This window comes from Phoxinus phoxinus (assembly GCF_949152265.1).
Source record: "Phoxinus phoxinus genome assembly, chromosome: 7".
NCBI lineage: Eukaryota > Metazoa > Chordata > Actinopteri > Cypriniformes > Leuciscidae > Phoxinus > Phoxinus phoxinus.
The window spans coordinates 37083635-37108921 of NC_136882.1; the positions used below are offsets into that span (position 1 = coordinate 37083635).

The following is a 25287-nucleotide window of genomic DNA, read 5'->3' on the forward strand; positions in this document are numbered from 1 at the left end:
ATACCACTTCAATTGTTTTTCAGTTGGATTAAAAAAAAAGCTCATCTTATACTGGATTCTATTTAGCATTATCGTAAATATTATAAACTATAAGTCTATTATTATTCACTTAATTGAAAACAATCAATGTTGTGGATTAATAAACATATTCACTTGAGCTTGTTTGTCTTTAATTAGTTTTGAGAGTTCTGGGGGCAATAATGGAGAAAGCTTACCAGAGAAAGCCCGACAGATGAATTTATTTTTTATATCAAATCCAATCCAATAAAAATAGTAATTTTAAAATCTTTCCAAGTGCTCCCTGGAGTACACATACCTTTTGTTGGGAATCACTGGTATAGACTCTTATCGTGTCAGTTTGACGAAAGTCAGAATTTCATGTTTATATGTGAAATTGGTTATATTTGCACAAGATCTCTTTGCTTAAACTGCAGTGAAAGATCAACTGGATCTCCTCTTTATCTCAGGACAAAAATCTCACATGAGTTTTCTTCAGAAAAGATGAAGAGAACAATGTCTCAAACTGTGATACTCATACTCATAACTCAAACGTTTATCCAAGCCTGATTTCATGTGATGTTTGGTTGTTTACAGATAAGAAGTTCCTCATAGCCAATGCTCGGGTCCAGAACTGTGCTATTATTTACTGTAACGACGGATTCTGTGAGATGACGGGATTCTCGCGGCCGGACGTCATGCAGAAACCCTGTACATGTGACTTCCTACATGGGGAGCAAACCAAGAGACATGCGATTGCTCAGGTGGCTCAGGCTCTCCTGGGGTCAGAGGAACGGAAAGTGGAGATTACGTACCATCGCAAGGACGGTGAGTCCAATCCCATGCTTTCCTGTTGGCGGTTTTGTTCTGTGTGAAAAAAAAGAGAGAGAGAGAGAGAGAGAGAGAGAGAGAGAGAGAGAGAGAGAAACAGAAAGAATGGCTCTGTCCCAAAACCCAGTATCTACTGCTTGCACACTGATGCCCGGTTCACACTACACAATATTTTTGTCTGTTACGATAGTCAGTAGCCGTTTCTCAATGTCAAGGAAGGATCCTCGGAAGCCGGAATTTCGAGGATGCTACGTCATCGACATCCGTCGAAGGACTGTTCCAATGTCGAGGATCCTCAGAATTTCAACCAAGGGCGGAGTCCTTCGTTCGGAAAATATCCCATACACAGGAAAGTGTGCATATGTGTAGACTTCGCGCACTTCGCGCTCTCAAATCGCCCACAATCCTATGCGTGCAGCTTTGCCATCTTGTTTAAAAAAAAATACAAAATGTTGGACGTTAGCGGAGTCGGAGCAATAACGGGGCAATATGCTTTTAAATGTAGCCTAAGTATATTTACGTTACCATACATTTGTTATAACCGTCATATATGTAAAGTTTAACGTTTAAATGCCAGTACAAATTACTACCGTATTGATATACAAATTACGTTATGGCTAACCTGTCATTTTAACAATTGTAGCTTGTTTGCCGTCACCGGCATTTCACATATTTTACCATTGCATGTGTTTTAACAGCTAACGTTAGAATGTTGCTATGGACGCAGTTCTGTTCACTCAGGCAATACAATCATTTTTAAATCAATAAACTCCTTTTTAAATCAATATTTTGTCTCAAATTATTTATTTATTATTATTGATTTATTTTGTTAGGTAGGCAGCCATGTAATAAGCGGGAGAATGTTATAGCGAGCCAGTTTTTACAGCAAATACAACCCTTTTAGGTTTATTCAAGACCCCTCCGCTTCGCGTGGGGTTCGCGGGGTTTCACTAACGGACGCAATGACGTGCACTTGCTAGAATGTTCCATTTACGTGTTCTCTCGAATCCTAAAGAGGATCCTCGCCTAGCCTCTGAAGGAAATGACTTGGAAGGACGCGTCCTGCCAAGGAAGTATCCTTGACATTGAGAAACACCTAGTGTGTCAGATTATGCGATTTTGACTCATAAATTCTTTTTATGTCGTGGACAAAAAACATGTCCGACAACACGCTGCTTCTCGACCAATCAGCGCTTGCCGTCTTTGCCGGAAAGGCATAACTAGCGACTGACTTTGGGAAACGAGTGTAAACAAACAATGGTTGTACTAGCCTAATGCTATTTTCCAGTACGCACTGGTTTGCTGAAGCACCTCTGCTGTCGTTCACCAGCATTTATCTTTTTTCAGTTTGTCAGGTTGTCTCTCGAGAAAAAACATCATCCTGACTCCCAAACCATCATAAAGACAAGAGCTCCACGAATCTTTCCTCCATTGCATAATTCCCCCTACAGTAGCAGCACCAATACCATTGTGTCTTTCATTTTGGGATGTTTGAAGCTGTGTACGGAAGAGCTTCTGTGCTCCTATTGGTCAACTTCACAGATGTGACAGAAAAATTAAACATGCTTGTCTTTCTGTCGTGACATTGTGAAGCGTTGCAGATGTTGCGGTTGTCGTCCGCTATGACTCTCTATACGATTGATTCTTGCGTCCTGACGCCCATTGTCATTTACGAATCACCACTACACCCTACGCCAAGTTAAACGGGCCAAAATCAGACTGATCATGTAGACTGAACCCGGCATACGAGGGATATTGCATTAATGGACTGCATCCTTCAAAATAATGCTACTCACATGAGGTGCATTTGAAACTCAGATAACTGATAACAAGCATACATAAAACACATACGGTAAACTTCTAGGTTTACCATATTTAATGCTTCATTTAAACTTTCATTTTGGGTGAACTATACACAAAACATACAGTAGTGTCGATATCCATGACATATATTGGTGCATTTTTGTATTGCGATATATTGTGACACAATAGTACATATACACTGCCCGGCCAAAGAAAAAGTCGCTGTTTGGATATAAATAAGCGAATGCTTAAGAGTCTATGATTGGATCATTATTGCAGTGATTATTGTGTTTCTAGCATGTTATATGACAACAGTTCTTCTAACCCTAACTGATGGAGTGTGTAGCCTTTTCATTTCTTGAACCATGTAGGAATTTTTGGTCAAGATCTTGTATGGTCAATGCAAGAGTCCAGCACTCTGTAAAGTCTCCTCCAGCACATCCCAAACACTTTCAGTGAATTTAAGGTCTGGACTCAGAGGAGCCGATTCATGAGTGAAAATGATTCTTCATGATCCTCACAACCATTCATTCACAATCTGAGTCGGATGAATCTTGACATTGTCATCCTGGAATATGTCCATAATTTGTCTTCATACATGGTTGTTTAAGAAATGAAAAGCTACACACTCCATCAATAAGGGTTTAGAAGAACTGTTGCAAAAAATATACCATGCTAGAAACATAATAATCGCTGCAAAAATGAACCAATCATAGACTCTTAAGCAATTGCCTATTTGAATCCAAACTGTGACTTCTTTTGTTGTGTTGTCGGGCAGTGTTTTGTTACATCTCTAGTAAAATACTCAAGTTTTAATACTTAACGGTATTATATTTTTATAAGCAGTTTAATCTGCCACCTGCAATGGATGACACCTTAAAATACTGTCTAGGTAGGCAGTTCACTAGGCTTCGGAACAGAACAAGAAATGCAAGCAGTGTGTTTCTTTTTTCACACTCCCTCTCTGTCTTTTATCCCTTTGTTTCGTCTTTTATTTTTTCTTTCGCCCGTCTCTGCTACAATATCGTAAGCGCCTCATTTGGTGGGGAGGAAAGCTGATTTCAGCTGAAGTGTGCAGTGAAGCAGACTCACTAATGTGGGCATCCTTACACCCGCCTTGAGCTACTCAGTCAACTTCAGCCCTCAGCCTGTCCAATCCCTTCAAACACACAGGATTACAGAAAAACACACGCCAGCGCCTGCTGCTAGAGCCCAGATCGGCTCTTATGCTAGCAGTGTTTGAACAGTTACACAGGAAGATGCTTTACTGATGAGCCTGAGCCCAGTGTGCCTTAGATGAGCCATGAGCTCTCCGTATCTGCATTACGCTCCAATGATGACATATTTCATAGATATTCTGACATTAGCTCCATACAACATTATATTACATTCATTGGGCCCTATCTTGCATCCAGCGCAAATTACTTTGTACGGCGACGCATGTATCATTCCTATTTTGCACCCGCGCACAGCGGACTTTTCCCTCCACAGACGCACGTCGGTAAATTAGGGAATGAACTTGCGCTCGGGGCGGTTCAGTGAAAAGAGGAGGTGTGTTCCGGCGCAAACTTTCCCTGGTGATATTTTGCAGTTTCAGAAAACAATTCCACCACAGACCAGGAGAAACCCAGTCTAAAGTCAGTGGCACGTTATTCAGATGCTATTTTAAGGGCGCATGCTTGGCCATAATGTAGTGTGTGCACAACACACATACACTTTGCTTCTCTAATCTATACAGACGCAGCAGTTCATATTTTTGTAAACCATACATAATTACAAGGAAAAAAATATTTCCACATGAGGGAAATCATTGTGGTGTCCATGAAGATGTGAAAAAATAAGCATAAATCTAGCTTACACATTTACCCAATTTATTCAGGCTAATTGTAGTAATGACGGATCAAACCTGTTTGATAAATAGTGGCAAGACACATAGGTACAGTATATAAGGACATCTGACAAAGTGTGTTATCCGTCAAGAACCAGGAAACAAAATTCGGAAGACTGCGAAATCACCGTTACCATCATGTAAGTTGCGTGCGCTGGCAAACCCGCCGTTATAATAGCGATCCGCCATGGAACAAGCGCGCCTGCTCTTAAAGGGAATGTGAGAGGACGCTCTGATTGGTTTATTTCACGTTACGCCCAAACCACAACTATGAATAATGAAGCGACTTCAGACCAACACATTGTAGATTTGCGTCGGGCGCAAGAGTCATTTATCCCACCGGTATAATAGCAACAGCGCCCGGGATCCACCCACAAAGTTACTTGCGTTTCACGTTTGATACTTGCGTTTCAGATCGCTAAAATAGGGCCCTTAATCTATTTAACATGTATACACTTGGGAGGACAATAAGAAGAAATCTAGAGACCAGAATATCATAGAGTGGGCTGGACTTTTTTGGCCACTTAGCAACCATCCAGAACACCGTAGCAACCTTAGAAATGCCATGTCAAACACCCTAGCATTGTGTTTTTATATATCAAGCCAAAAAAATCATGCCTTGTGGCTTAAAACCAGCATGTTTTTAGTTAAAGACCCTTTTAATTGCAACAATGCAAGGACATTAATAGGTTGACTGTGACATATACTGGTAATGGACCATAGAGGGATACTGGCTGTAAAAAATCAGTCTTTCTAATGTAAGCTTCAACGTTTTAAACAGATAGCAGCACATCTCAGTAATAGTAATAGTGCATTGATATACCACTGATATAACTCATGGCGTCTAGAAATATGTATGTACTGGGAGAAAGTCAATGGTTGTACATGCTCAGATAGAAAGAAAACCTTTAACAATGAACTTTAGCTGGGGAATATATATATATATATATATATATATATATATATATATATATATATATATTAACACCATTGTTTAATGACTCTCCTTTGCAGTTTCAGCTGAATACTGCACTTTAATAGCACCTGGTGTCGGGCGATTTAAACAGACACATTTCCCCCGTACGTAGATATTAATAAGCAGCGTTTGAGCTAGCATAAAAGTGGGCCTGACAAGCAGACTGAGCCTCATTAAGGAATCATTAGAGGTTCGGTTAAAGAGTGCTATCAAGCTGAGAGTGAAATTCAACACCCTGTACACACGGGCTAACAATACATCACATCAGCTGCGTTTCAGAGAGCTACGCCGCTCACCTGAGACCCGAGCTTGTGCCAGGAACCTTGGTCTGGCTATTCATCGAACGATATGAATTATAAAGAAGGTGTGATTAAATTTGAAATAGATAAAGCACCTCGACGATGACCTGTTAAGGAGAAGAAGCACCTCTAATATTAAGTAGGATCTGATAAGACTTTTGGTAATCAAACATGCAGAGGGCCTAAAATTAACACTGAATGACAACGAACGTGAACGAGTTGACGGGCCAGCGCTGCATCGTCACGAAAGTTTAAGCCTTGCTAATTAAAAAATGTAAGCTTAAAGAGAAGTAAAAAGGGAACTCAATTTGTTACTCACGCGTGGTGTGGAAAGTTTTCTGTGCGCAAACATCCAAAATGTGCACCCAGAAATCCACATTTCTTCAGCTTGAAAATACATATTCAAACTAAATTATGTAAAAATGCCCGTCTTGGTAAATGGAATGGTAAATGGACTGCATTTATATAGCGCTTTCACAGACCCAATGGCCACCAAAGCGCTTTACATATTGCCTCACATTCACCCATTCACTCACTCATTCATACACCGACAGATCTGTGCATTAGCTCTTAAAGTGACAGCAGCCTAATATTCCTGCTATTGTGTGTTTATGTTAATTAAACAACAAGACTCATTGTTCTTGACTGAATTACTTTGTAATTTTAATAAGGATTAATCTGTTTCATGGCTGGTAAAAAAAAAAAATTTATTGGCAGGTGTGGCAGAAAGTTCGTTTTAGGATCTGTACGTTGATGTTTAGGGTCAGTACTTTTTTTCTTTTTTTTTTATTATTAAATGAAAACATTCATTCAGTAAGGATGCAATAAACTGATCAAAACTGACAGTAAACACATTTAAAATGTTACAAAATATTTACATTTCAAACAAATTCTGTTCTTTTGAACTTCATATTCCTCAAAGAATTGAGAAGAAAATATATCAAGGTTTCCACAAACAACAGTTTTACACAATCAGCAGAAAATCATCATATTAGAATGATTTCTGAAGGATCATGTGACACTGAAGACTGGAGTAATGATGCTGAAAATTCAGCTTTGATCTCATTTTAAAGGGATGATGAACTGAGAAATCAAATTTTCCTTGAGCTTTTGACATATAAGAGGTCATCATAAGAATATTCTATACATTTCAGAACTGAAAACTTCCTTGTTCCAATAAAATTGTTCCTTCTTCCAATAAAAGCTTTTATCGACACCAGGCCCAGCGAACGACAGGTTTTTCAAAGTGGAGATCTCTGACGTCACAGGGTATCAAACCCCGCCTCCGCAGAAGAAGATCGACTCCTACTTCAACACCGCCTGTTTAGCCCCGCCCACCGATTCACGCGTTACATGAAACTCATTATAATATGCAAAACTGTTATCCAATCATAGCAGTGGGCGTTTACTTCCAAGTCTTCAATGCGGCACGCCCATAACCGAGCGTTTCAGGGGCTAGGCTCAAACCCAGAGTAGAAAATAATCTATTACTTATTCATTTTGATGTTTTTAAATGTAAAAACCAAGCAAACGTCATAAGTTGACCTCAGACAACAATATAAACATTTTTAAAAAGCCAGTTCATGACCCCTTTAAAATGTTACAATAGAATACGTATGTTAAATTGTAATCATTTTTCACAAAATCACAGTTTCTACTATATGCTCGATCAGTGGTGAACATAACTTCTTTCAAAAACATTTTAAAATCTTACCAAACCCAAACTTTTGAACAGAAGTACAGTACATATGATGAAAATTCAATGCAAATGTGGTTCTTTTTTTTTTGGATAATGGGGTGAATCACAAATGACTGAAACTTTATCTCTTTTTTTCTCTTCTCGTCTTATTTGTTACATAATGTGAAGCAAAAACAGCTTTACATTATGTAACACTTCAGTTCAAAACAAAAAGTAATACAATAAAAAGGCAAAGTTCTGCCTAAAAAACACCCCTTAATATCATAACATCATCGACTGCAGTACTTGATGAAAATTGTTTGTGAAAGTTGTTGAGAAGCGCAACACGCTACAGCCTAAGTCACCTTGAAAGCGAATCCGTGTGTGTGTGTGTGTGTGTCATGACCCCTGGTAAACAGAGTTTGTTCAGTAGTTCCAGGGATGAAGAGGTTTGTGGGTAATGGGCTCTGATGTCACATCAGTGTTGTGGAGCATAAGGAGATGTCACCTCGTGTGAGGTCTTAATGGAGTCGTTACACCTGTGTGTCCTGACACCTCACTCCCGGCTCGTGATGGATTACAGCGCTCATGCAAAGCTGATGAGCCAGCTAGTTGTTTATTTATTTCCATACACTTGTTCGTAGTGTCGTTCCTTGACAGAATCTGCTGTTTGAACGACTTGTTTTTAATGAAGGGATTCTGATGAGCCAGAACCTGGAGCGTGTTATAAATCATGCTCAAATTATGGAATATTTTATTTCCAGTAGATATTCTGACATAAATAGCTCCAATAGCATAAATATAGAATATTTTTTTTATTTTTTATTAGGGGAATACATATATTTGGTGAAAGTCAAATTCTCAATGCAAAATAGCAAAATTCTAAATATTTTTTAATGAAAAATTATAATTGTTTCCACTAACTAGAATAATATTTCTTGCAATTTATATGCTTCACAGGACAATAAAACAAGCAAAAAATCCAGAAACCCGAATAAATGTTTTTTGTTTGAGTTTTTTTTACATAACACCCAATTATGTTCAAATTATGGAAATTTTTATTTCCATTAGATATCCTGGCATAAAATAGATCCAATAACATAAAAAAAGAGAAAGATTATTTTAATTGGCTGGGGAATAAAACGATCAAATTGAGAATCAATTTCACAATGGAAAATAGTAAAAAAAAAAAAAAAAAATTACATTAATTTCACATTGAAAGAGTTAACCCTGGGTCGTTCTAAACCCAGGCTAAACGAAATACTGGGTTATCTTGCTTCACGTTTGACATTGCTCATAATTTACCCGGGGTTAACAATTAATCTTGGGTATTCATTAACTGTCGTTTCACACTGGGTTAATGTCCTTATTTGCATATTTGCATATTTATATTGCCGCACACAATATGTTTAAAGGTTGTAACATTGCACATCCTCCTATTATGTATTGCCTTCTGTACCATCAAGTTTATCCTGAACTGACATATTATAATAAACTTAATGCATTTTTTAGTCATAAGCAGTATTTTCTCCTTCTAAGTTATTTGTGACAGCATTACATGCATCTCTCACAGAGGATGCAATCTCATAATACATGCTACAAGCTGCATGAAAACATCCAAGAAAGTGGATGAAACGAAAGATTAATGTTTTAATACCAAAACACAATAAAAACTGCTATTTTACCAAATATTTGTGTGCCCTAAATATTTTTATGCTTATGAGATCACATCCTTAGCTAATGCCAACATCTACTGACGCTTCATGTGAGGATCACCATACTATTTCTGCCTATGTAGAAATGTAAAATTAATGAATTTGAAGTGACCATGCTGCCCTAGTGGACGCTGGCTACAGGCGGTGGACAGCAAGGCAGCTCACTAGGTTTAAGAACACATCTGGAGATACCAGAGAGAGAAAGAGATTGAATTTATGATAATTGTGTGCCTGAAGGCCTCACCGTCATATTCTGCCATGGAAATGAGATCAGTGTGTCTGAAGTCTGTACTGAGAGCATTCAGGATCCATGCTAGTCAGACATATGCATGCCAGATGAGTTATGGGCTTCACTTAACCTTGAACAAAAGAAAATATAACATATATCAATTAGATACAATAAAGCAGCATGATCTCTGCCAATTGACCCTTCGCAGGGAGCTTGATTGACAGGTGATCTGACCAATCATACTTCGCCATCCGCCATTTTGTCCGACAAAGCGGTCAGGAGAGTTAGATTAACATGTGAGGATTTGAACTTGAGAAGCGGAGTGTACTGACGTCTTTCCGCGGTTAAAACAACATTCCTTCTGATGTTCATTCATGTTTATTTGATGCTATAAATGAACTAGAAGGAAGAGATGATCGGTTCACGAGCAGCTTTAACTGAGGCGACACAGCGATCTGTCAGACACATTAAAGAGCCACAAAACGGTATTTATTGTTTACATTTCTTTTAAAAAATGACCAAATTTGAAAGGTGAGACTTTGTTTAATATGTTTAATATCAAAAGTAACCGAAAAGTAACCTGGTCTGTGTCTGTCAGTGTGTTGTCAGTGTCCTCTCTGCTCCGCGATGTGTTTTTCACTGCGTGAGAACATGGTGTGTGTGTGTGAGAGCGGCGTAGCTTGTCGGACATAGCGGGTCTTTGCGAACGGTCAATTACAATACTTTTAATAAATTAAAAGTTTGTGTGACTTAAAAGGATAAATGGATAATCTTTTCCCATTTAACATTAAATAATCACTATTATCATATGACTATTAAACTGCACATTATCAGTTTTTGTTTTCCATTTGTTTACAACAATTGTAGAACCCGATCAAACATTGAACAGCTTTTATAGTTTACATTTATTTACATTAAGTGAAATAAGTCCGGATGATGCCTCTTTTCTCTGTCATCTCTCCTCTCTGTCCGAGACCATGTGCGTTTAAGAAGGAGGAATAGTTTCTATGCTATCCTATTTGCTATTTTAAAAAAATATGCTAATATGATAAAAAAATGCTTTTGTCATTTTAATTGAACAGAGGTGAGTAAAAGAATGGGAAGAACCAGCACACAAGCACTATTGTGCAACCCGTCAGAGCACATTTACTAACCACTGGCCCATCTCTGACATTCTGCATTATTTTTTATTTTAAAAGAAGTATTTTAGTCCCTGTGACAATGTCATCGCTTGCATTTTTGTGACAGACAGCGCAGGTCATCGTGTCACTCACAGCAGAATACGGGATGAGCCGGTCCTCGTCTCTGAAAAACTGCACCTGTCATAAAAATGTGGACACACATCGCCATTTAGTTCCTCGTATTTCTGTGCTTGCGTAATGTGAGGAATATTACACGTGCAGTTCTGGAGGACATTAACCCAGATGTGCTAGATGAAGTTGGGTATGATTGCAACCGCCGATTTATTTAGTGTGGCTTGTGTGTCTGATTTCAATCATGCATGTTACTGACTAACTTTCTTTGACATAAACCACCTAAAGTTGCAGCTCCTGAATATTTTATTTTAATTGCCAAACACATTTTAATTGCATGTGTCACTTGAGTTATTTAAGGACACTACGTGTACTATATAAAAACTAAACCTTCAACCACTGACATTCACATACATAGATAGATAGATAGATAGATAGATAGATAGATAGATAGATAGATAGATAGATAGATAGATAGATAGATAGATAGATAGATAGATAGATAGATAGATAGATAGATAGATAGATAGATAGATAGATAGATAGATAGATAGATTGATTAGAAATTATGATCTCAGTTCTCCCTCATAGACATCAATGAGATTAATTGGAGACTTTTGCTTTCAGATTTTTCTTTTTAGATAAATGCTTCGGTAATCTTTGGAGTTTCTCGATAATATCTCACACTTTTCTTATATTTGCAAAGTGTATTATGAAAATCTCGATATGAACTCAAACATAACTCACCAAATTCTTTCAAGAACACATAATCTGAGTTAGGAAGTTTAGGAGAAACATCTCAAAATGTATGCTTTATATAAAACACTAATTCTTTACAATAAGGTCTCATTTGTTAACATTAGTTAATGCATTAGCTAACATGAACTCTCTGAGAATTATACTTTAAAGCATTTATTAATCTTGTTTAGCGTTGGCAAAAATCTAATTGTTCATTGCAATGCATTTACCATGCATCAATCAACTTTGAATTTGGTAAATGTTGAAATTATACCATTGACTAATATTAATAAATGCCATACAATATTGTTCATTGTTAGTTCATGTTAACCAATGAAACCTTTTTGTAAAGTGTTACCAAATTATGCACAACGTCAAGCTATAAAACTTTCCTCTGGACAAGCAAGTCTCCCTGCACTTCTTCCTCCAAACTAACACCTTGTCGGAGAGGTTGCTTTTCACCATGAGTTATTGCCTCTTCATCATGAGTGTGCTCCACCGTGAACATGTCAAAGCATGTGTTTGCGGCATCTGTCAACACGAGCGCCCCGCGTCCTTTAAAGGACAAAAGTTGACACGATGGAGCGTGCCGGAGATGCAGAGATAATGAGACATCGGCCGCTCCACCTCTGCACAGAAACGCCGCAGGATGGGAGGCATGTGGTGAGCGAGGGTGCTGGGTTTCACTCGCTCCGTCCTCTCCGTGAAGGGCCGGCCCGGGGCTTTATCCTCCTCTTTCTTCCCTGCGTGCGCAGCTGAGGGCTCTGAGGGGACAGTGTAGCAGCAGGTGCAGGATGGTTGCTCCTGAAAGGCCAGCATGCATTATTAAAGGGCCGCCACCTCTTTGGTTACCCTTGCATCTGTTATGAAATAGTGGCGTGTGCTTGGCTGGGTCAGATGCATGCATGTCTGGCAGAGAGAGTGAGAGCGGTCGGCCAATCAAAATAAAGATCGTTCAAAACATATCAAGTTTATTTTGAGATCAGGTGTCATCGGTACAGTTTTCTGCATTTACAGTACAAACGCTTTGTCATCTGAATATAGCTGTTTTCAAAGCATTAAAGGAATGATCTATATGTTTCTTATGTCATTTCAAAACATTGCACAACACATTTGGTGGAAAACCTGCTCTTTTCCTTACAACCAAAGAAGATATTTTACTCGGACAAGCTGAACTCGTCTGTTTAAGATTTATCACGCACGTTCTGTTGAGCAGATATGGACCACAAAAACCAGTCACATATGTAAATTTTTGAAAATTGGGATTTATGCATCATATGAAAGCTGAAGCTTTCCATTGATGTATGGTTTGTTATGATAGGACAATATTTGGTCAAGATACAACTAGAAAATCTGAAATCTGAGGGTGCAAAAAAAATCGAAATATTGAGAAAATCTCATTTAAAGTTGTGCATTTATGTTCACGATTGTGCTGCATTCACTCACAAAAATAAATATTTTATATATTTACGGTAGGAAATTTACCAAATATCTTCACGGAACATGATATTTACTTAATATCCTAATGATTTTTGGTATAAAAGAAAAATGGATAATTTTGACCCATACAATGTATTGTTGGCTATTGTCACAGATATACCCGTGCGACTCGTGACTGGTTTTGTGGTCCAGGCTCACATACAGTAAGCAGAATCCTGACCAACGCTTCAGCACAGCAGATGGGCAGTGCATTATAAGAGGCAAACGTCTGTCTAATACATCAGGACCACTTCTAATGAAACATATCTGCTCAGCTAAGGGAAGTCTTCTTGAAAGCCATCCAGAGGCAACCTCAAGCATCTGTTCCTCTGTCACTGCCAGCATCGCCTCACGCTCCTTCTGTCCTGCACCCGCTCCACTGTAATGCAGCGAGATCTAATCTGGCTCGCACATATGGAAGGAAAGCGGTGAAATGGAGATCATGGCGATTCCATTGTGAAATTCTTGTTTAGAAGAAAATCTTTCAGAGCAATGGCTTTTTCTTGGGAATTCCTCAACATTGCAATACTATTTGAAGGCCATTTAGTTGACTGGAACCTTGCTGACCAGTTAGACTTTGTATGAAGGCATGTATGTAGTTTCAGATCGCCTTCCAAGACGTCACATCATGTCTAATTATCTGGAACAAAATGTGAGATAACTAAACAAATATGTGACCCTGGATCACAAGGCAATGGCCAACAATACCCAATATTATGGGTCAAAAATTATCGATTTTTCTTTTATGCCAAAAATCATTAGGATATTAAGTAAAGATCATGTTCCATGAAGATATTTTGTAAATTTCCTGCCGTAAATATATAAAACATTTATTTTTGTGAGTGAATGCAGCACAATCGTGAACATAAATGCACAACTTTAAAGGAGATTTTCTCAATGTTTCGATTTTTTTGCACCCTCAGATTATGATGTATCTCGGCCAAATATTGTCCTATCATAACAAACCGCGCATCAATGGAAAGCTTATTTATTTAGCGTTCATATGATACATAAATCCCAATTTCAAAAAATGTACCTATGTGTCTGGTTTTGTGGTCCAGGGTCACATATTGAAAGCAATTTTTCCATACATAGTAATTTCATAGTTGAGGAGTCACGCACATAACATGCGAGAAGAAAAAAAATCAAGTTATCGTTTGTTTCCACAAATTATGAATTAATTCCCTTGCTCCCTCATTTAGGTAAATCATGGCCATGTTGTAATACATCAATTAATTCTCTTGTTTAGTTATTGTGTCATTCCCTCATTTTAGTTATAGCTTGGCCACGATTGAACTTAATTCAAATGAGGGAACTAATTAGTTTATTTGGAATTATTTGTGAAATGTAAAAGCAACTTGAGCCAAAATTGCTTCAAAGCAAATCCTAAATCCTTTTCCACTGTACAATATGGCAATATTATTATTTTCCTTAAAGAAAGGAACAAATTAGTACAATGTGGCCATGATTTACATAAATTAGGGAATGAATTAAGTTGTGTGAATGATATATCAAAAATAGGGAAATAAATGAATAAAACGAGACCACAAATGAATAAGTCATTGGAATGAATTCTCAATTTCTAGCCATATCAATATTTGTTCTGCATGTCAGTGACCGTGTGTGAAGAATAATTAGAATTAAGATAACTTTTCATGACTACAATTGTTAATTTGATATTTATGAATGAATTCACTACTCCAAACGCACAGGATGATCAAAGGCAGTGACGTATCAAATAGGCTTCCTTGCAATAAAAAATGAAATAAAATAAATAAAAACACTGCTTCCTAAACAAGATTATTATTATAAATTTGATTTACAGGCGCCTTACATGACACTCAAGGGCACCTTACAAACACAATCAACAATATACAAAATACTCATTATACCAGTATTAAAATGTAAAAGTAATCATATAAAAGCCTGCCGAAAAAGATGGGTCTTAAGGCCATTGCACACTGAGTACGAAATTCGCATCCGAAATTTTCGCACGTTAAAAAATAAATACGACCTCACGTTATGTCAATCACGCTTGCACACTGCCTCCGAAACTTTCTTCCGTCATAAAAAAAATCGAAACGGGTTCGATTTTCTGCGTTTTTCGCATCAGTAACAAGCAGTTTGAATGGTGTTTGAATGGTGCTTTGACAATTCAGAGCCACCGAATCACGAATACGAAAAAACGCATACGAAAATTTCGGACTCAGTGTGCAATGGTCTTTAAGGCGAGATTTAAATTCATGAAGACTTATAAGATATAAGATGTAATACAAACACTGGATTCAGAATGAGTCTGGGTTCCTTCATACCCAGTTTTTCAGGTTTCAACGCATCCATAGACATCCAGAGCTCTCCAAGGAGGATTTCTCATGATATGGATCATGCTGCTCCAAGACACAGATGAGAACAAGAATATGGCAAATGCCTCTTGGCCATCTGAAAACATGACAGTGGGGAATATCATCACTGGGGGTTCAGCAAAATCCTGGCACGAATGTAATAGCCAATCAGTTTTGCTCAGGCAGTGGGCGTGAGGCAGTCGCCGGTCTGCAGGACGACTTCAAGCAGAGATGATTAGAAATGAAAGTAGGCCATGTCGTCTGGCTCGCAGCAGTCCCAGTAAGACCAGAGCAAGCCACATGGCCAGCAGAACGCAAACAAAGGGTTAACTCTCCATCCCCTCCTCCATCGCTCGTCTCTGATTGGTAGATTCTCAGACCAGTTGTGCATTAACTACAGCACAACAGCCCCACAACACCACTGCTGTCACAGCGCATTAGACCATACGCAGGGAAAGGGGATTTTCTGAGCTTTCCTCATGGCCATTGAGCTTTTCTCTGCGCTATTATCCAAACATGAAGATTCATTTGATCAGTGTGGAGAATATCGATTCATGACATGAAGCCACGTCAGTGTATGAAAAATGTCAGTGTGACATAACCCTGATAAATATACACACATACGGCTTAAAGGGTTTGGATCAGTACGATTTTTTGGAAAGAAAGTAATACTTTTATTCACCAAGGATGCATTAAATTGATAAAAAGTGACAGTACAGACATTTATAATTATAAAAGATTTCTATTTTATATCCATTTCAACCACTTTCCACTAAACCAAGCATCCATCCATCCATCCATCCAACCAACCATCCATCCATCCATCCATCTATAATATCTATCTATCCATCCATCCATCCATCCATCCATCTATAATATCTATCTATCCATCCATCCATCCTTCCATCCATCTATAATATCTATCTATCCATCCATCCATCCATCCATCCATCTATAATATCTATCTATCCATCCATCCATCCATCCATCCATCTATAATATATATCCATCCAATCCATCCATCTCTATAATATCTATCTATCCATCCATCCAGCCATCCATCCATCCATCCATCCATAATATCCATCCATCCATCCATCCATCCATCCATCCATCCATCCATCCATCCATCCATCCATCCATCCATCCATCCATCCATCCATAATATCCATCCATCCATCCATCCATCCATCCATCCATCCATCCATCCATAATATCCATCCATCCATCCATCCATCCATAATATCCATCCATCCATCCATCCATCCATCCATCCATCCATAATATCCATCCATCCATCCATCCAAGCATCCAACCATCCATTAATTATTATTCTTTTATATTAAGAAGTCTCTTATTCTCACCAAGGCTGTATGTATTTGATCAAAAATATTATTACAAATAAACAAGTAGAGAAATTAATCTCAAGACACATTTCTTATAATTATCAATGTTTAAAACAGCATCATATTTTAGTGGAAACTGATTTTTTTCAAGATTCTTTGAATTAGCTTATTAGTTTAATTTATGTTTTCATTGACAGAAAACGATCTTTCAAATTTGGAAATTTCAGGTCTTGAAAGCCCTGTTATATGCCATTATTAATCTGTATTATTAAACGGAGATATTAAATTAAAAGATCCAGTATTCATTGTAACGGTATTGATCTGTTACTACGTTGGTTTGGATTTACAGATGAAACTCGACAAATTTTAATATTGTGCAAAAGTTCATTTATTTCAGTAATTTAACTTAAAAGGTGAAACTAATATATTATATAGACTCATTACATGCAAAGTTAGATATTTCAAGCCTTTATTTGTTATAATTTTGATGATTATGGTTTATGAAAACCCCAAATTCAAAATTAGAATATTGTGAAAAGGTTTTCATAAGCTGTAAGCCATAATCATCAAAATTATAACAAATAAAGGCTTGAAATATCTCACTTTGCGTGTAATGAGTCTATATAATATATTAGTTTCACCTTTTAAGTTGAATTACTGAAATAAATTTGTTCAAATTTTTCGCACACACACACACACACACACACACACACACACACACACACACACACACACACACAGTTTCTATGTCTGGTATTGTTTATGTCAACGTCAGTGTTGTTCGTGATTGTGATTTTCTCATGCGATGTTCTGTTTGGATTAATTAAAGACGGTTTTGTTTTCTACAGCCACTGAACCGTTACACTCATATGATGCATATTCATCATAAATCAATATCGACAGGGCTGTAAATTCATGACAATATCATCAAAATGTGTTACAATTCGTGCATAACATTAACATGCAGAAGTATGTCCATTCGTAAGCATACCTTACAATATGAATGCATTGACAGAAAATGTTGCAAATTTGGAAATATGGCTTTGATGTTGTTTATGATGTTGTTTTACTGCTAAACCGAAGCCGACGGTCCTTTGAAAGCCCAGCTGTGGGCATTCACAGTTTTTTCCACAACATGATTTTTTCCCCCTAAGCTGGTCATGTGTTATCCTGAGTAATGTTCAGCGACACTGGATTAAAATAGTCAACTGCTGGATATTACCCAAGCATACGCTGTAATCTGATTCTCTCTCACATGTTCATTCAGAATTCGATTGCCCGGACTCAAGCCTGTTTTCTCGACCGTAATGGATGGCCACTGCTGTATCATTGAGCCGTCGCCTCTAAACTGCATTGTGCTTAAAAACACACCAGTGAATGACAAAGATGCAACCTTGCACCAGGGGTCATTAGACTCTGATGGCTTGTCTATAGCGAATAAAAAAACCTCTCTATGGAGGGAGTTAAAGAGTGAAACCTATCCCTCCACTCGGTAATGACCTAGCACAGTCTTTCCTGAAGGTATGACCATTACGGACCTATTTTTAGCTTTCAAAAGCCTTAACTCGCTCAGTGAATGAAACAAAATCTGTTCTCCCCGGGGATGCGGGAACTCAATTGCTCGAGTCTGAGGCAAACCGAGTAGGCGAAATTAGAGGGAGTCTGGGGACAAAATGGGAAGATTACTGAAATGTTTTATTTTGCATCCTCCACTTTTTTTTTCCTTTGGGATGAGTGAAATTGCTGTCATCTTGTAATGCATTCACTGAATAGACCAATAAAATAATGGACATTATGAGGATCTGACAGGTTTTATGACACTGCTCTGTGCCCGTCATAACATACTTGATAATGAAGTGCAGCTTTCTATTAAAGATCATCATGTCAGAACTTGCCGATCACATCCGAAAAGCACAAAAGTCCTGTTATATGCCTTTATTAATTGCTGTTATTAAACATAGTACTCATATGATGCATTTACAGCAAATAAATAAATATAAACAGGGCCATAACAAACATATATATTGCATTTTGATCATTTTGAAGAGTTTATTAACATTTGCACGTAACATATACATGTACATTTTGTGTGCATTTGTAAACATATACAGTACAAATATCTAAAATGCACAGCTTTAGAAACATAGAAAATAAAATATATTTATATTATAAAAATATTTTTATAGGTACAATTTACAATTATGTCCCTAAGAGTCAGATAAATGTACAGTGACAAATTTTTTTTTTGTGATATATGCATAGTATATCAAATAAATGTACATTGGCAGTAATTTAAATTACAATATATATTTTTTTAATTAATGTCATTGATTAAATATAATAAAATCAACTTATTAATAACACCATTCATTTTATATTCTATAACCTTAAAGGATTTGTAAATATTTAAAAGTTTGTATTCATTAAAAATATTGTAAATCAATTTGTAAATATTGTAAAGTTTTTATACGTAAAATGGATTTAGAGGTGCTGTAAATGTGTTATTATTATTATAATAGGTTTCAGAAAATGTATAAAAATGCTCACCTGCATTTACGTACAAAAAATACCGATGTTTACTAATGCGATTGAGTTTCAAATAAGCCACAATAGATTAAAGAGATTGGATTATTACATTGCAAATTGTTAGCTAATCCAATTATACTTTTTTAAGCATGTTATTTTTGGTTGGAAAAGCAATCAGGGAATGAAAAAAGACTTAGGATCTGTCTTGCACTTTTGGGTGCATAGGAAAGATCAATCTCAAGTGACAATGAAAAAAAAAACAGCTATTAAAATAATGCACAATAAATTTTAATGGCCAGTATATATGTGCATATAAGACTTTCTCGCCATAGTGTGACAACAAGTTAATTTTGAACCTTGGGTGTAAGTCTTCATACAAGGTCATCAGTGAAATGCATACTTGTATTTTGATGACTGTGATGTGCTACATTGTTTTAATTATTGATGGTGGAAATAAGAATCTAATGAAATTTCCATCATCTTGAAAGGAGAACTGCACTTAGATCAAGAGCCATTAATGTGCAGGCAAGTGCAGAGTCGATAATATACTGTCATTAGCTCCATTCTGTTCAGTGCTTCGCTCTCAGTTTCACATTAAAAGCGATTGACGGACAGGTTGGTTTCTCACTGCCATGGAGCGCAAAGAGCAGTGACCATTTCAAAATGGAAAGAACTGATAGATTCACACATGGCACGCTAGTCCCAGTCCACTAAACTGGGAGGAATTGGTATAGTTAATTCCCTGATGTTGATATTGGTGTAGTTGATGTTCTAGAAAGGAAGATTGGTGACATTTTAATTAGTGACTACAATATTTGGCCAGTTTGAGTTTACTGATAATCCCATCGTCTTTGTTGATTTATAGAAGTGTTATTATCAGTTGCAAAAATGGATAATATACAGTCAAACCAAAAATTATTCAGACAGATGTATCATTTTTGATATTTTATTTTATAGTGGGTGCAGGGCACTATAGTTCATTATAGTTCACATAACATACAGTTATGTAAATTAGGATAACAAGGTGTCTGAATACATTTAGGTTTGACAGTACTTCATCTGTTTTCAGATTTATTTTTGTCAACTTTAGTATGGTAAGTAAATATTCTATACAGTAAGTGTTCGTTTAATTACAGTGTACTTCAGTGCTGTTAAAATTCCAATGAAAACCCATAAAAAACGAATTCAAAATATTAATAAATACTATAATATAACACTAAAATAATACAGTATATGGAGGAAAAGATTGTCATTTTGATAAATGTACCTTCTCAAAGCATCATCTGCATCATCCTGCAAAAGACAAAACATTATTTTAGTGAGTGTCACTTGCCTTGTTCTTGTTCTAGTCCTTCAATATAGCCACAGTAATCCCAGTACATTACCGTAAAATTACCAGAATGACAACCGGTAAATATTTTCGGAAATAATAACACTAAAATAATACAGTATATGGAGGAAAAGATGGTCGTTTTGATAAATGTACCTTCTCATAGCACCATCTGCATCATCCTGCAAAAGAAAAAAAACATTATTTTAGCGTGATTTGAGCAAAAGAAGCAGCATGTATGATATTATCTGATATCTGATTCATTTAAACTAACTTAAACAGATTTGTTTTGTTCTGGAGATTTCGGTCTTTCACATTTGAAGTAAACAGGAGCTGTATTTATATGCCTGTTGACTCAAGGACATTGAGCATCAAGAGTGAAGATGACATGCCTTGAAGCAGCTCTTTTATAATGTCTCGTTTGTCCTTATTATGTTGCATCATGGATATATCAGCATTATATCAGGCATCCTGCTTTCTGCTAATGGCAGTGACTGTTAAAAAGCACATATCAATCATAACTAAAGTTTTACATTTTCTGAAGAAAACGCGAGTGTCACTTGCCTTGTTCTTGTCCTTCAATATAGCCACAGTAATTCCAGTAAATTACCGTAAAATTACCAGAATGACAACCGGTAAATATTTTCGAAAATTTTTCTTGGGAAATGATCTTTAAACAGTGCGTCGTTGTCTTCAGTGATCGCTCGCATGAGGAGAAGTGCTTTAGTTTCACTATCTGTTCAATTTGACAACAACCGTTTTTTCAGACTTCTGAGTGATTACACAGAACGCAGTTTTGCTCTTAAAAACACGAGACGTGGATAATAATATCCAACTGGAGAGCAGCAGCGCTGATGAATGAAAAAGAAGACAGGGTCTTGAGCGCCAGTCAAAGATGTCCATCTTGTGCATATTTACATAGAAAAACAATTAAAAAGCAGCAGTGTTTACTGTAAACAGTGCAGACTAACCAGCGTAATCTCCATAACAACTTTATGAGTGGCACAAAGGCGTCCGGACCGGTAATTTAAATTTTTTGTTCACAAAAAATGTGAAGCATACTGGTAATGTTACAACTTTCCATATTCGTAAAGAACCAGAACCGATTTACTGGTAGTTTTGAAAAGGTCTTGTTCACACATAATGTCTTTACTGTAATTTGCCGGTAATTTACCAGTAAAGACTGTAAGTGTGAAAGGGGCTAGATATGTGACCCTGGACCTCAAAACCATAAAGGTATTTATACACCAATGGAAAGCTTATTTATTCAGCATTTGTTAGGAAAGGACAATATTTGGCCGAGATACAACTATTTCAAAAATCTGGAATCTGAGGGTGCAAAAAAAATCGAAACATTGAGCAAATCGTCTTTAAAGTTGTGCATTTATGTTCACGATTGTGCTGCATTCACTCACAAAAATAAAAGTTTTATATATTTACGGTAGGAAATTTACAAAATATCTTAATGGAACATGATCTTTACTTAATATCCTAATGATTTTTGGCAAAAAATAAAAATCTATAATTTTGACCCATACAATGTATATTGTTGGATATTGCCACAAATAAACTCGTTTTGTGATCCAGAGTCACATATGATCGTTTGGTATGTCTAGATTTGACTCTGGAAGTGCGATTGTCACATCATAATATCACACAGAAGAGTAACTCTGTATTATTTGTGTACTGAAGAGGTTTAGTCTCGTATGTGTGACAGCTGACTGTGTGAGAGCAGCTCTGTCCTGACTGACGTGCTCAATGCTGAAGCCCAGGGGAAGAGGAAGAGCCCAGTGAGCTGGAAAAACAGTCGATAAGGCGTCTCAGATGTGCCATCAGGTATAGACAGAGGGCACGGAGACCACAGCATGCAATGGACCCTATTCACTGACTCATTTACATCCTCCTATTTTTATGCAATTGTGTATATTGCATGAAAAATGTTGGATGAAATGCCAAGATGTGCATACATTCTAAAAGTTCTAAATTTAGTTCTAATTCTAAAAGTTCTAATTCTAAAAAAAACTATGCACTCAAGTGAGGTGTGTATTTTTATTTTATTATTTTTTTTCAAAAAGAAGACGGTGGGACCATTGAACCAATTTCATTACAAAGCATGTCAAATGTTGGTTTAGTCGTTTTGAAATGCCCGAGGCAAAGTCTGCCATCAAAATGGTTGTTTATAATGAATGGTCTCCCAGAACTGTCACCATTGCGTTCCCAAACACCAGCATCCAAACGCAAGATAACATGATGCCGTTTATTGTGGGGTTTTTTCTGTGGGCTCTGAGATGTCATTTATGATTTATGAAAAAGAGCAACTTCAATTTTCCTACAGATATTTTGCGGCAATTTCCCAGGAAGGGACCATTTTGTTCTCTTGAACACATGGGATGGAAACGCTGCTTCATTCGCAAATGTTTTATATGATACAGTATACCAATTTTGCGCTTACGTTAAATTTGCATACATTTTTGCATACATTTGCATTTAATTTTTGGATGGAAACATAGCTTATGATTACACATTTCCACAGTTATTAACATCGCAAATCTAGTCTTTCATGTTTTCATTTTTTAAAATTTGTATATATTTTATAACGCTATACTTTTGCATTACCTTGGCAGTAAATAAAAATAAATAATAATAAAAAACAATTAATGCTGATGACAAATTGGACATCACTCACTTTTATGAACAATCTCTCAATCTTTAGGAGTCATGTGTGGGTTTTTCTTCTGGTATTGGAGCAAAATTTTTATTTTATATTTGCTTTTATTAGCTTGAAGTTTACCCGTGACGACTTATGCTTCTGAGAACCCCGGAAATGTGAAAAGGGCCCATACAAATATCAGAACCAGTTGCATAAGAAAAAACTAAATGATTTATGATGTGGAAATAGAAAAATACAAAGACAACATGTTGTTCTATTGCGTTTTTCTCACTGGAGGCATGTTCACATACAGCTCTGAATCCCAGATGACCCTTATGAGCCAATTCCCTGGTGAAAAAAAATAAAATATATATATATATTGGGGGGTAAATAACAAAATGCATCTTTCTCTATTAATGACCATTCATGCATTCTGAAAACATATTTTTTTTAAATATAAAAAATATATATTTTGAAGGCTGTTAACGTGTTTTCAATGGTGAAAGTGTTCTAGAGAAATGCTTAAAGAAAGCATGTTAGTGTACAGATTAAAGGTCACCTGTCGTCTTCTGTAACACTGGATACATCAGCTATAGACCTGCTCAACGTGAGGGTCAAGGGTTAACTGCTGAAATCTGTGGGGGGCTCTTAAGTATTTAACAAGGGTATCTTTCCTTTCTGGAACTTGAGAAGCGTCTGGAAACGTACGTCACTTAAGTGCTGTTGCTTTAATATTCTCTGTATTATTGCTCTGACAACAACATTACCACAACAAACATCTATAATGAGCAGCGGAGAGGGAAATGAGGGATTTTTAGTGACAGAAGAAAGTGAGAGAGAAGAAAATTGTTCCTTCGATTTTATAAGAGATCACAGACTGATGACTGTCATTTTACTGGTAAGGTGTGTAATTTCTGTCACTATACCAGCACCAAAAACTAAATTGCTAAAATAATGGCCACCCCAGATTCTTGCCATTGGTGGAGCCTATGTTTATATGTCTGCTTGTGACAGAAATTATACACACTTTACCTTTAAATCACAGTCACACAAAGTGCACCTTTAACACTAGAACGACCACGACGGTCATTTTGACCGTTTTGAATTTTATATCTGCAATAAAATCCTGCTGGTACCTGACTTTTGCTTGCTGCAATTCCACACTTCAACATTGAATATCCTGTTGTTGATAATATGACTGACTTGTGTCTTTAAAAATCTGGTGGTTGTCATCCATATTTTTTAAAAGCTGTGAAAAATGTTTAATCAAAGTCGCTCCAAATTCATAAAGTGCTCAACTTTGTTGCATCACTGGACATGCCCACATGTTGAAAAATCTAATCTCATTAAAAAATAAAAAACACTTTTGGTTGCTGTGTGTAAATGCCCCTATTATGCTATTTTTAAAGGCTCCTAATTTTGTTTTGCAGTTCTCCTAAAACTAAAAAAAAAAAAGAGTAAAAAAAACCTTTAATTTTCTCATAATATACATACCAGCATCACTCATTTCTCAAAAGTGTTTGAAATGTTTCGATAAAGGATTTGGTCTCTCTAAACCCTGCCTTTCCTAGAGCCTACTCTGCTCTGATTGGTCAGAAGGCCCAGTCTGTTGTGATTGGCCGACCACTTACATTTCATGTCAGAAACCAAACACCCATTACCATGACTTTCATATCTTGCTATATCTTTCTCAGCACTTAATACACACACTGATACGGACAGTAACGATGGCGTCGGTTTTTCCGTATCAGTTCGAGCGTGAGTCTTCATAATTGTAAAGTGCATCAAAGTGGATTTGCTTTGGCCGCAGAAAACAGCGTCTTCTCAACATGTCGACGACACGAACCAAACTCTTCCAGTCTCAGAGACAATACAGAGTTTGAGGGCGGGGCATTATGCAGCCAATTCTCCAGCAGCCAATGAAAACCATAGGAGGGCATTATGCAAATTTGTTACAAAGATTCAAGCAGGATGTGAGACTGGAATTACTGACTACTAATTTCAGGAAGTTCCGAATCGATTCTTCTGGGACACAATAAACCCATTTATTATGCACTTTCAAACTTTGCAGACCTTTTACATGCACAAACAGCTCATTACACACGACATGAAAGATAATACCTGACAAATCATAATTGGGGCACTTTCAATCACATCACCCCGCTGCATTCACACACTGAAGCTGCACTTTAAACACACACTAATGC

At 36.9% G+C, this 25287-nt stretch overlaps 1 protein-coding gene across 2 annotated transcripts in view; it reads left to right on the forward strand.

The window, feature by feature from the left end:
* LOC307001768 (potassium voltage-gated channel subfamily H member 7) overlaps positions 1-25287 on the forward strand; it is a 123044-nt gene that overhangs the window by 1213 nt on the left and 96544 nt on the right. For both annotated transcript variants that reach the window (XM_079618684.1, XM_079618685.1), the window contains exon 2: positions 595-825. In XM_079618684.1, the coding sequence (XP_079474810.1) occupies positions 595-825 (231 nt within the window). The remainder of the gene's footprint in view (positions 1-594; positions 826-25287) is intronic.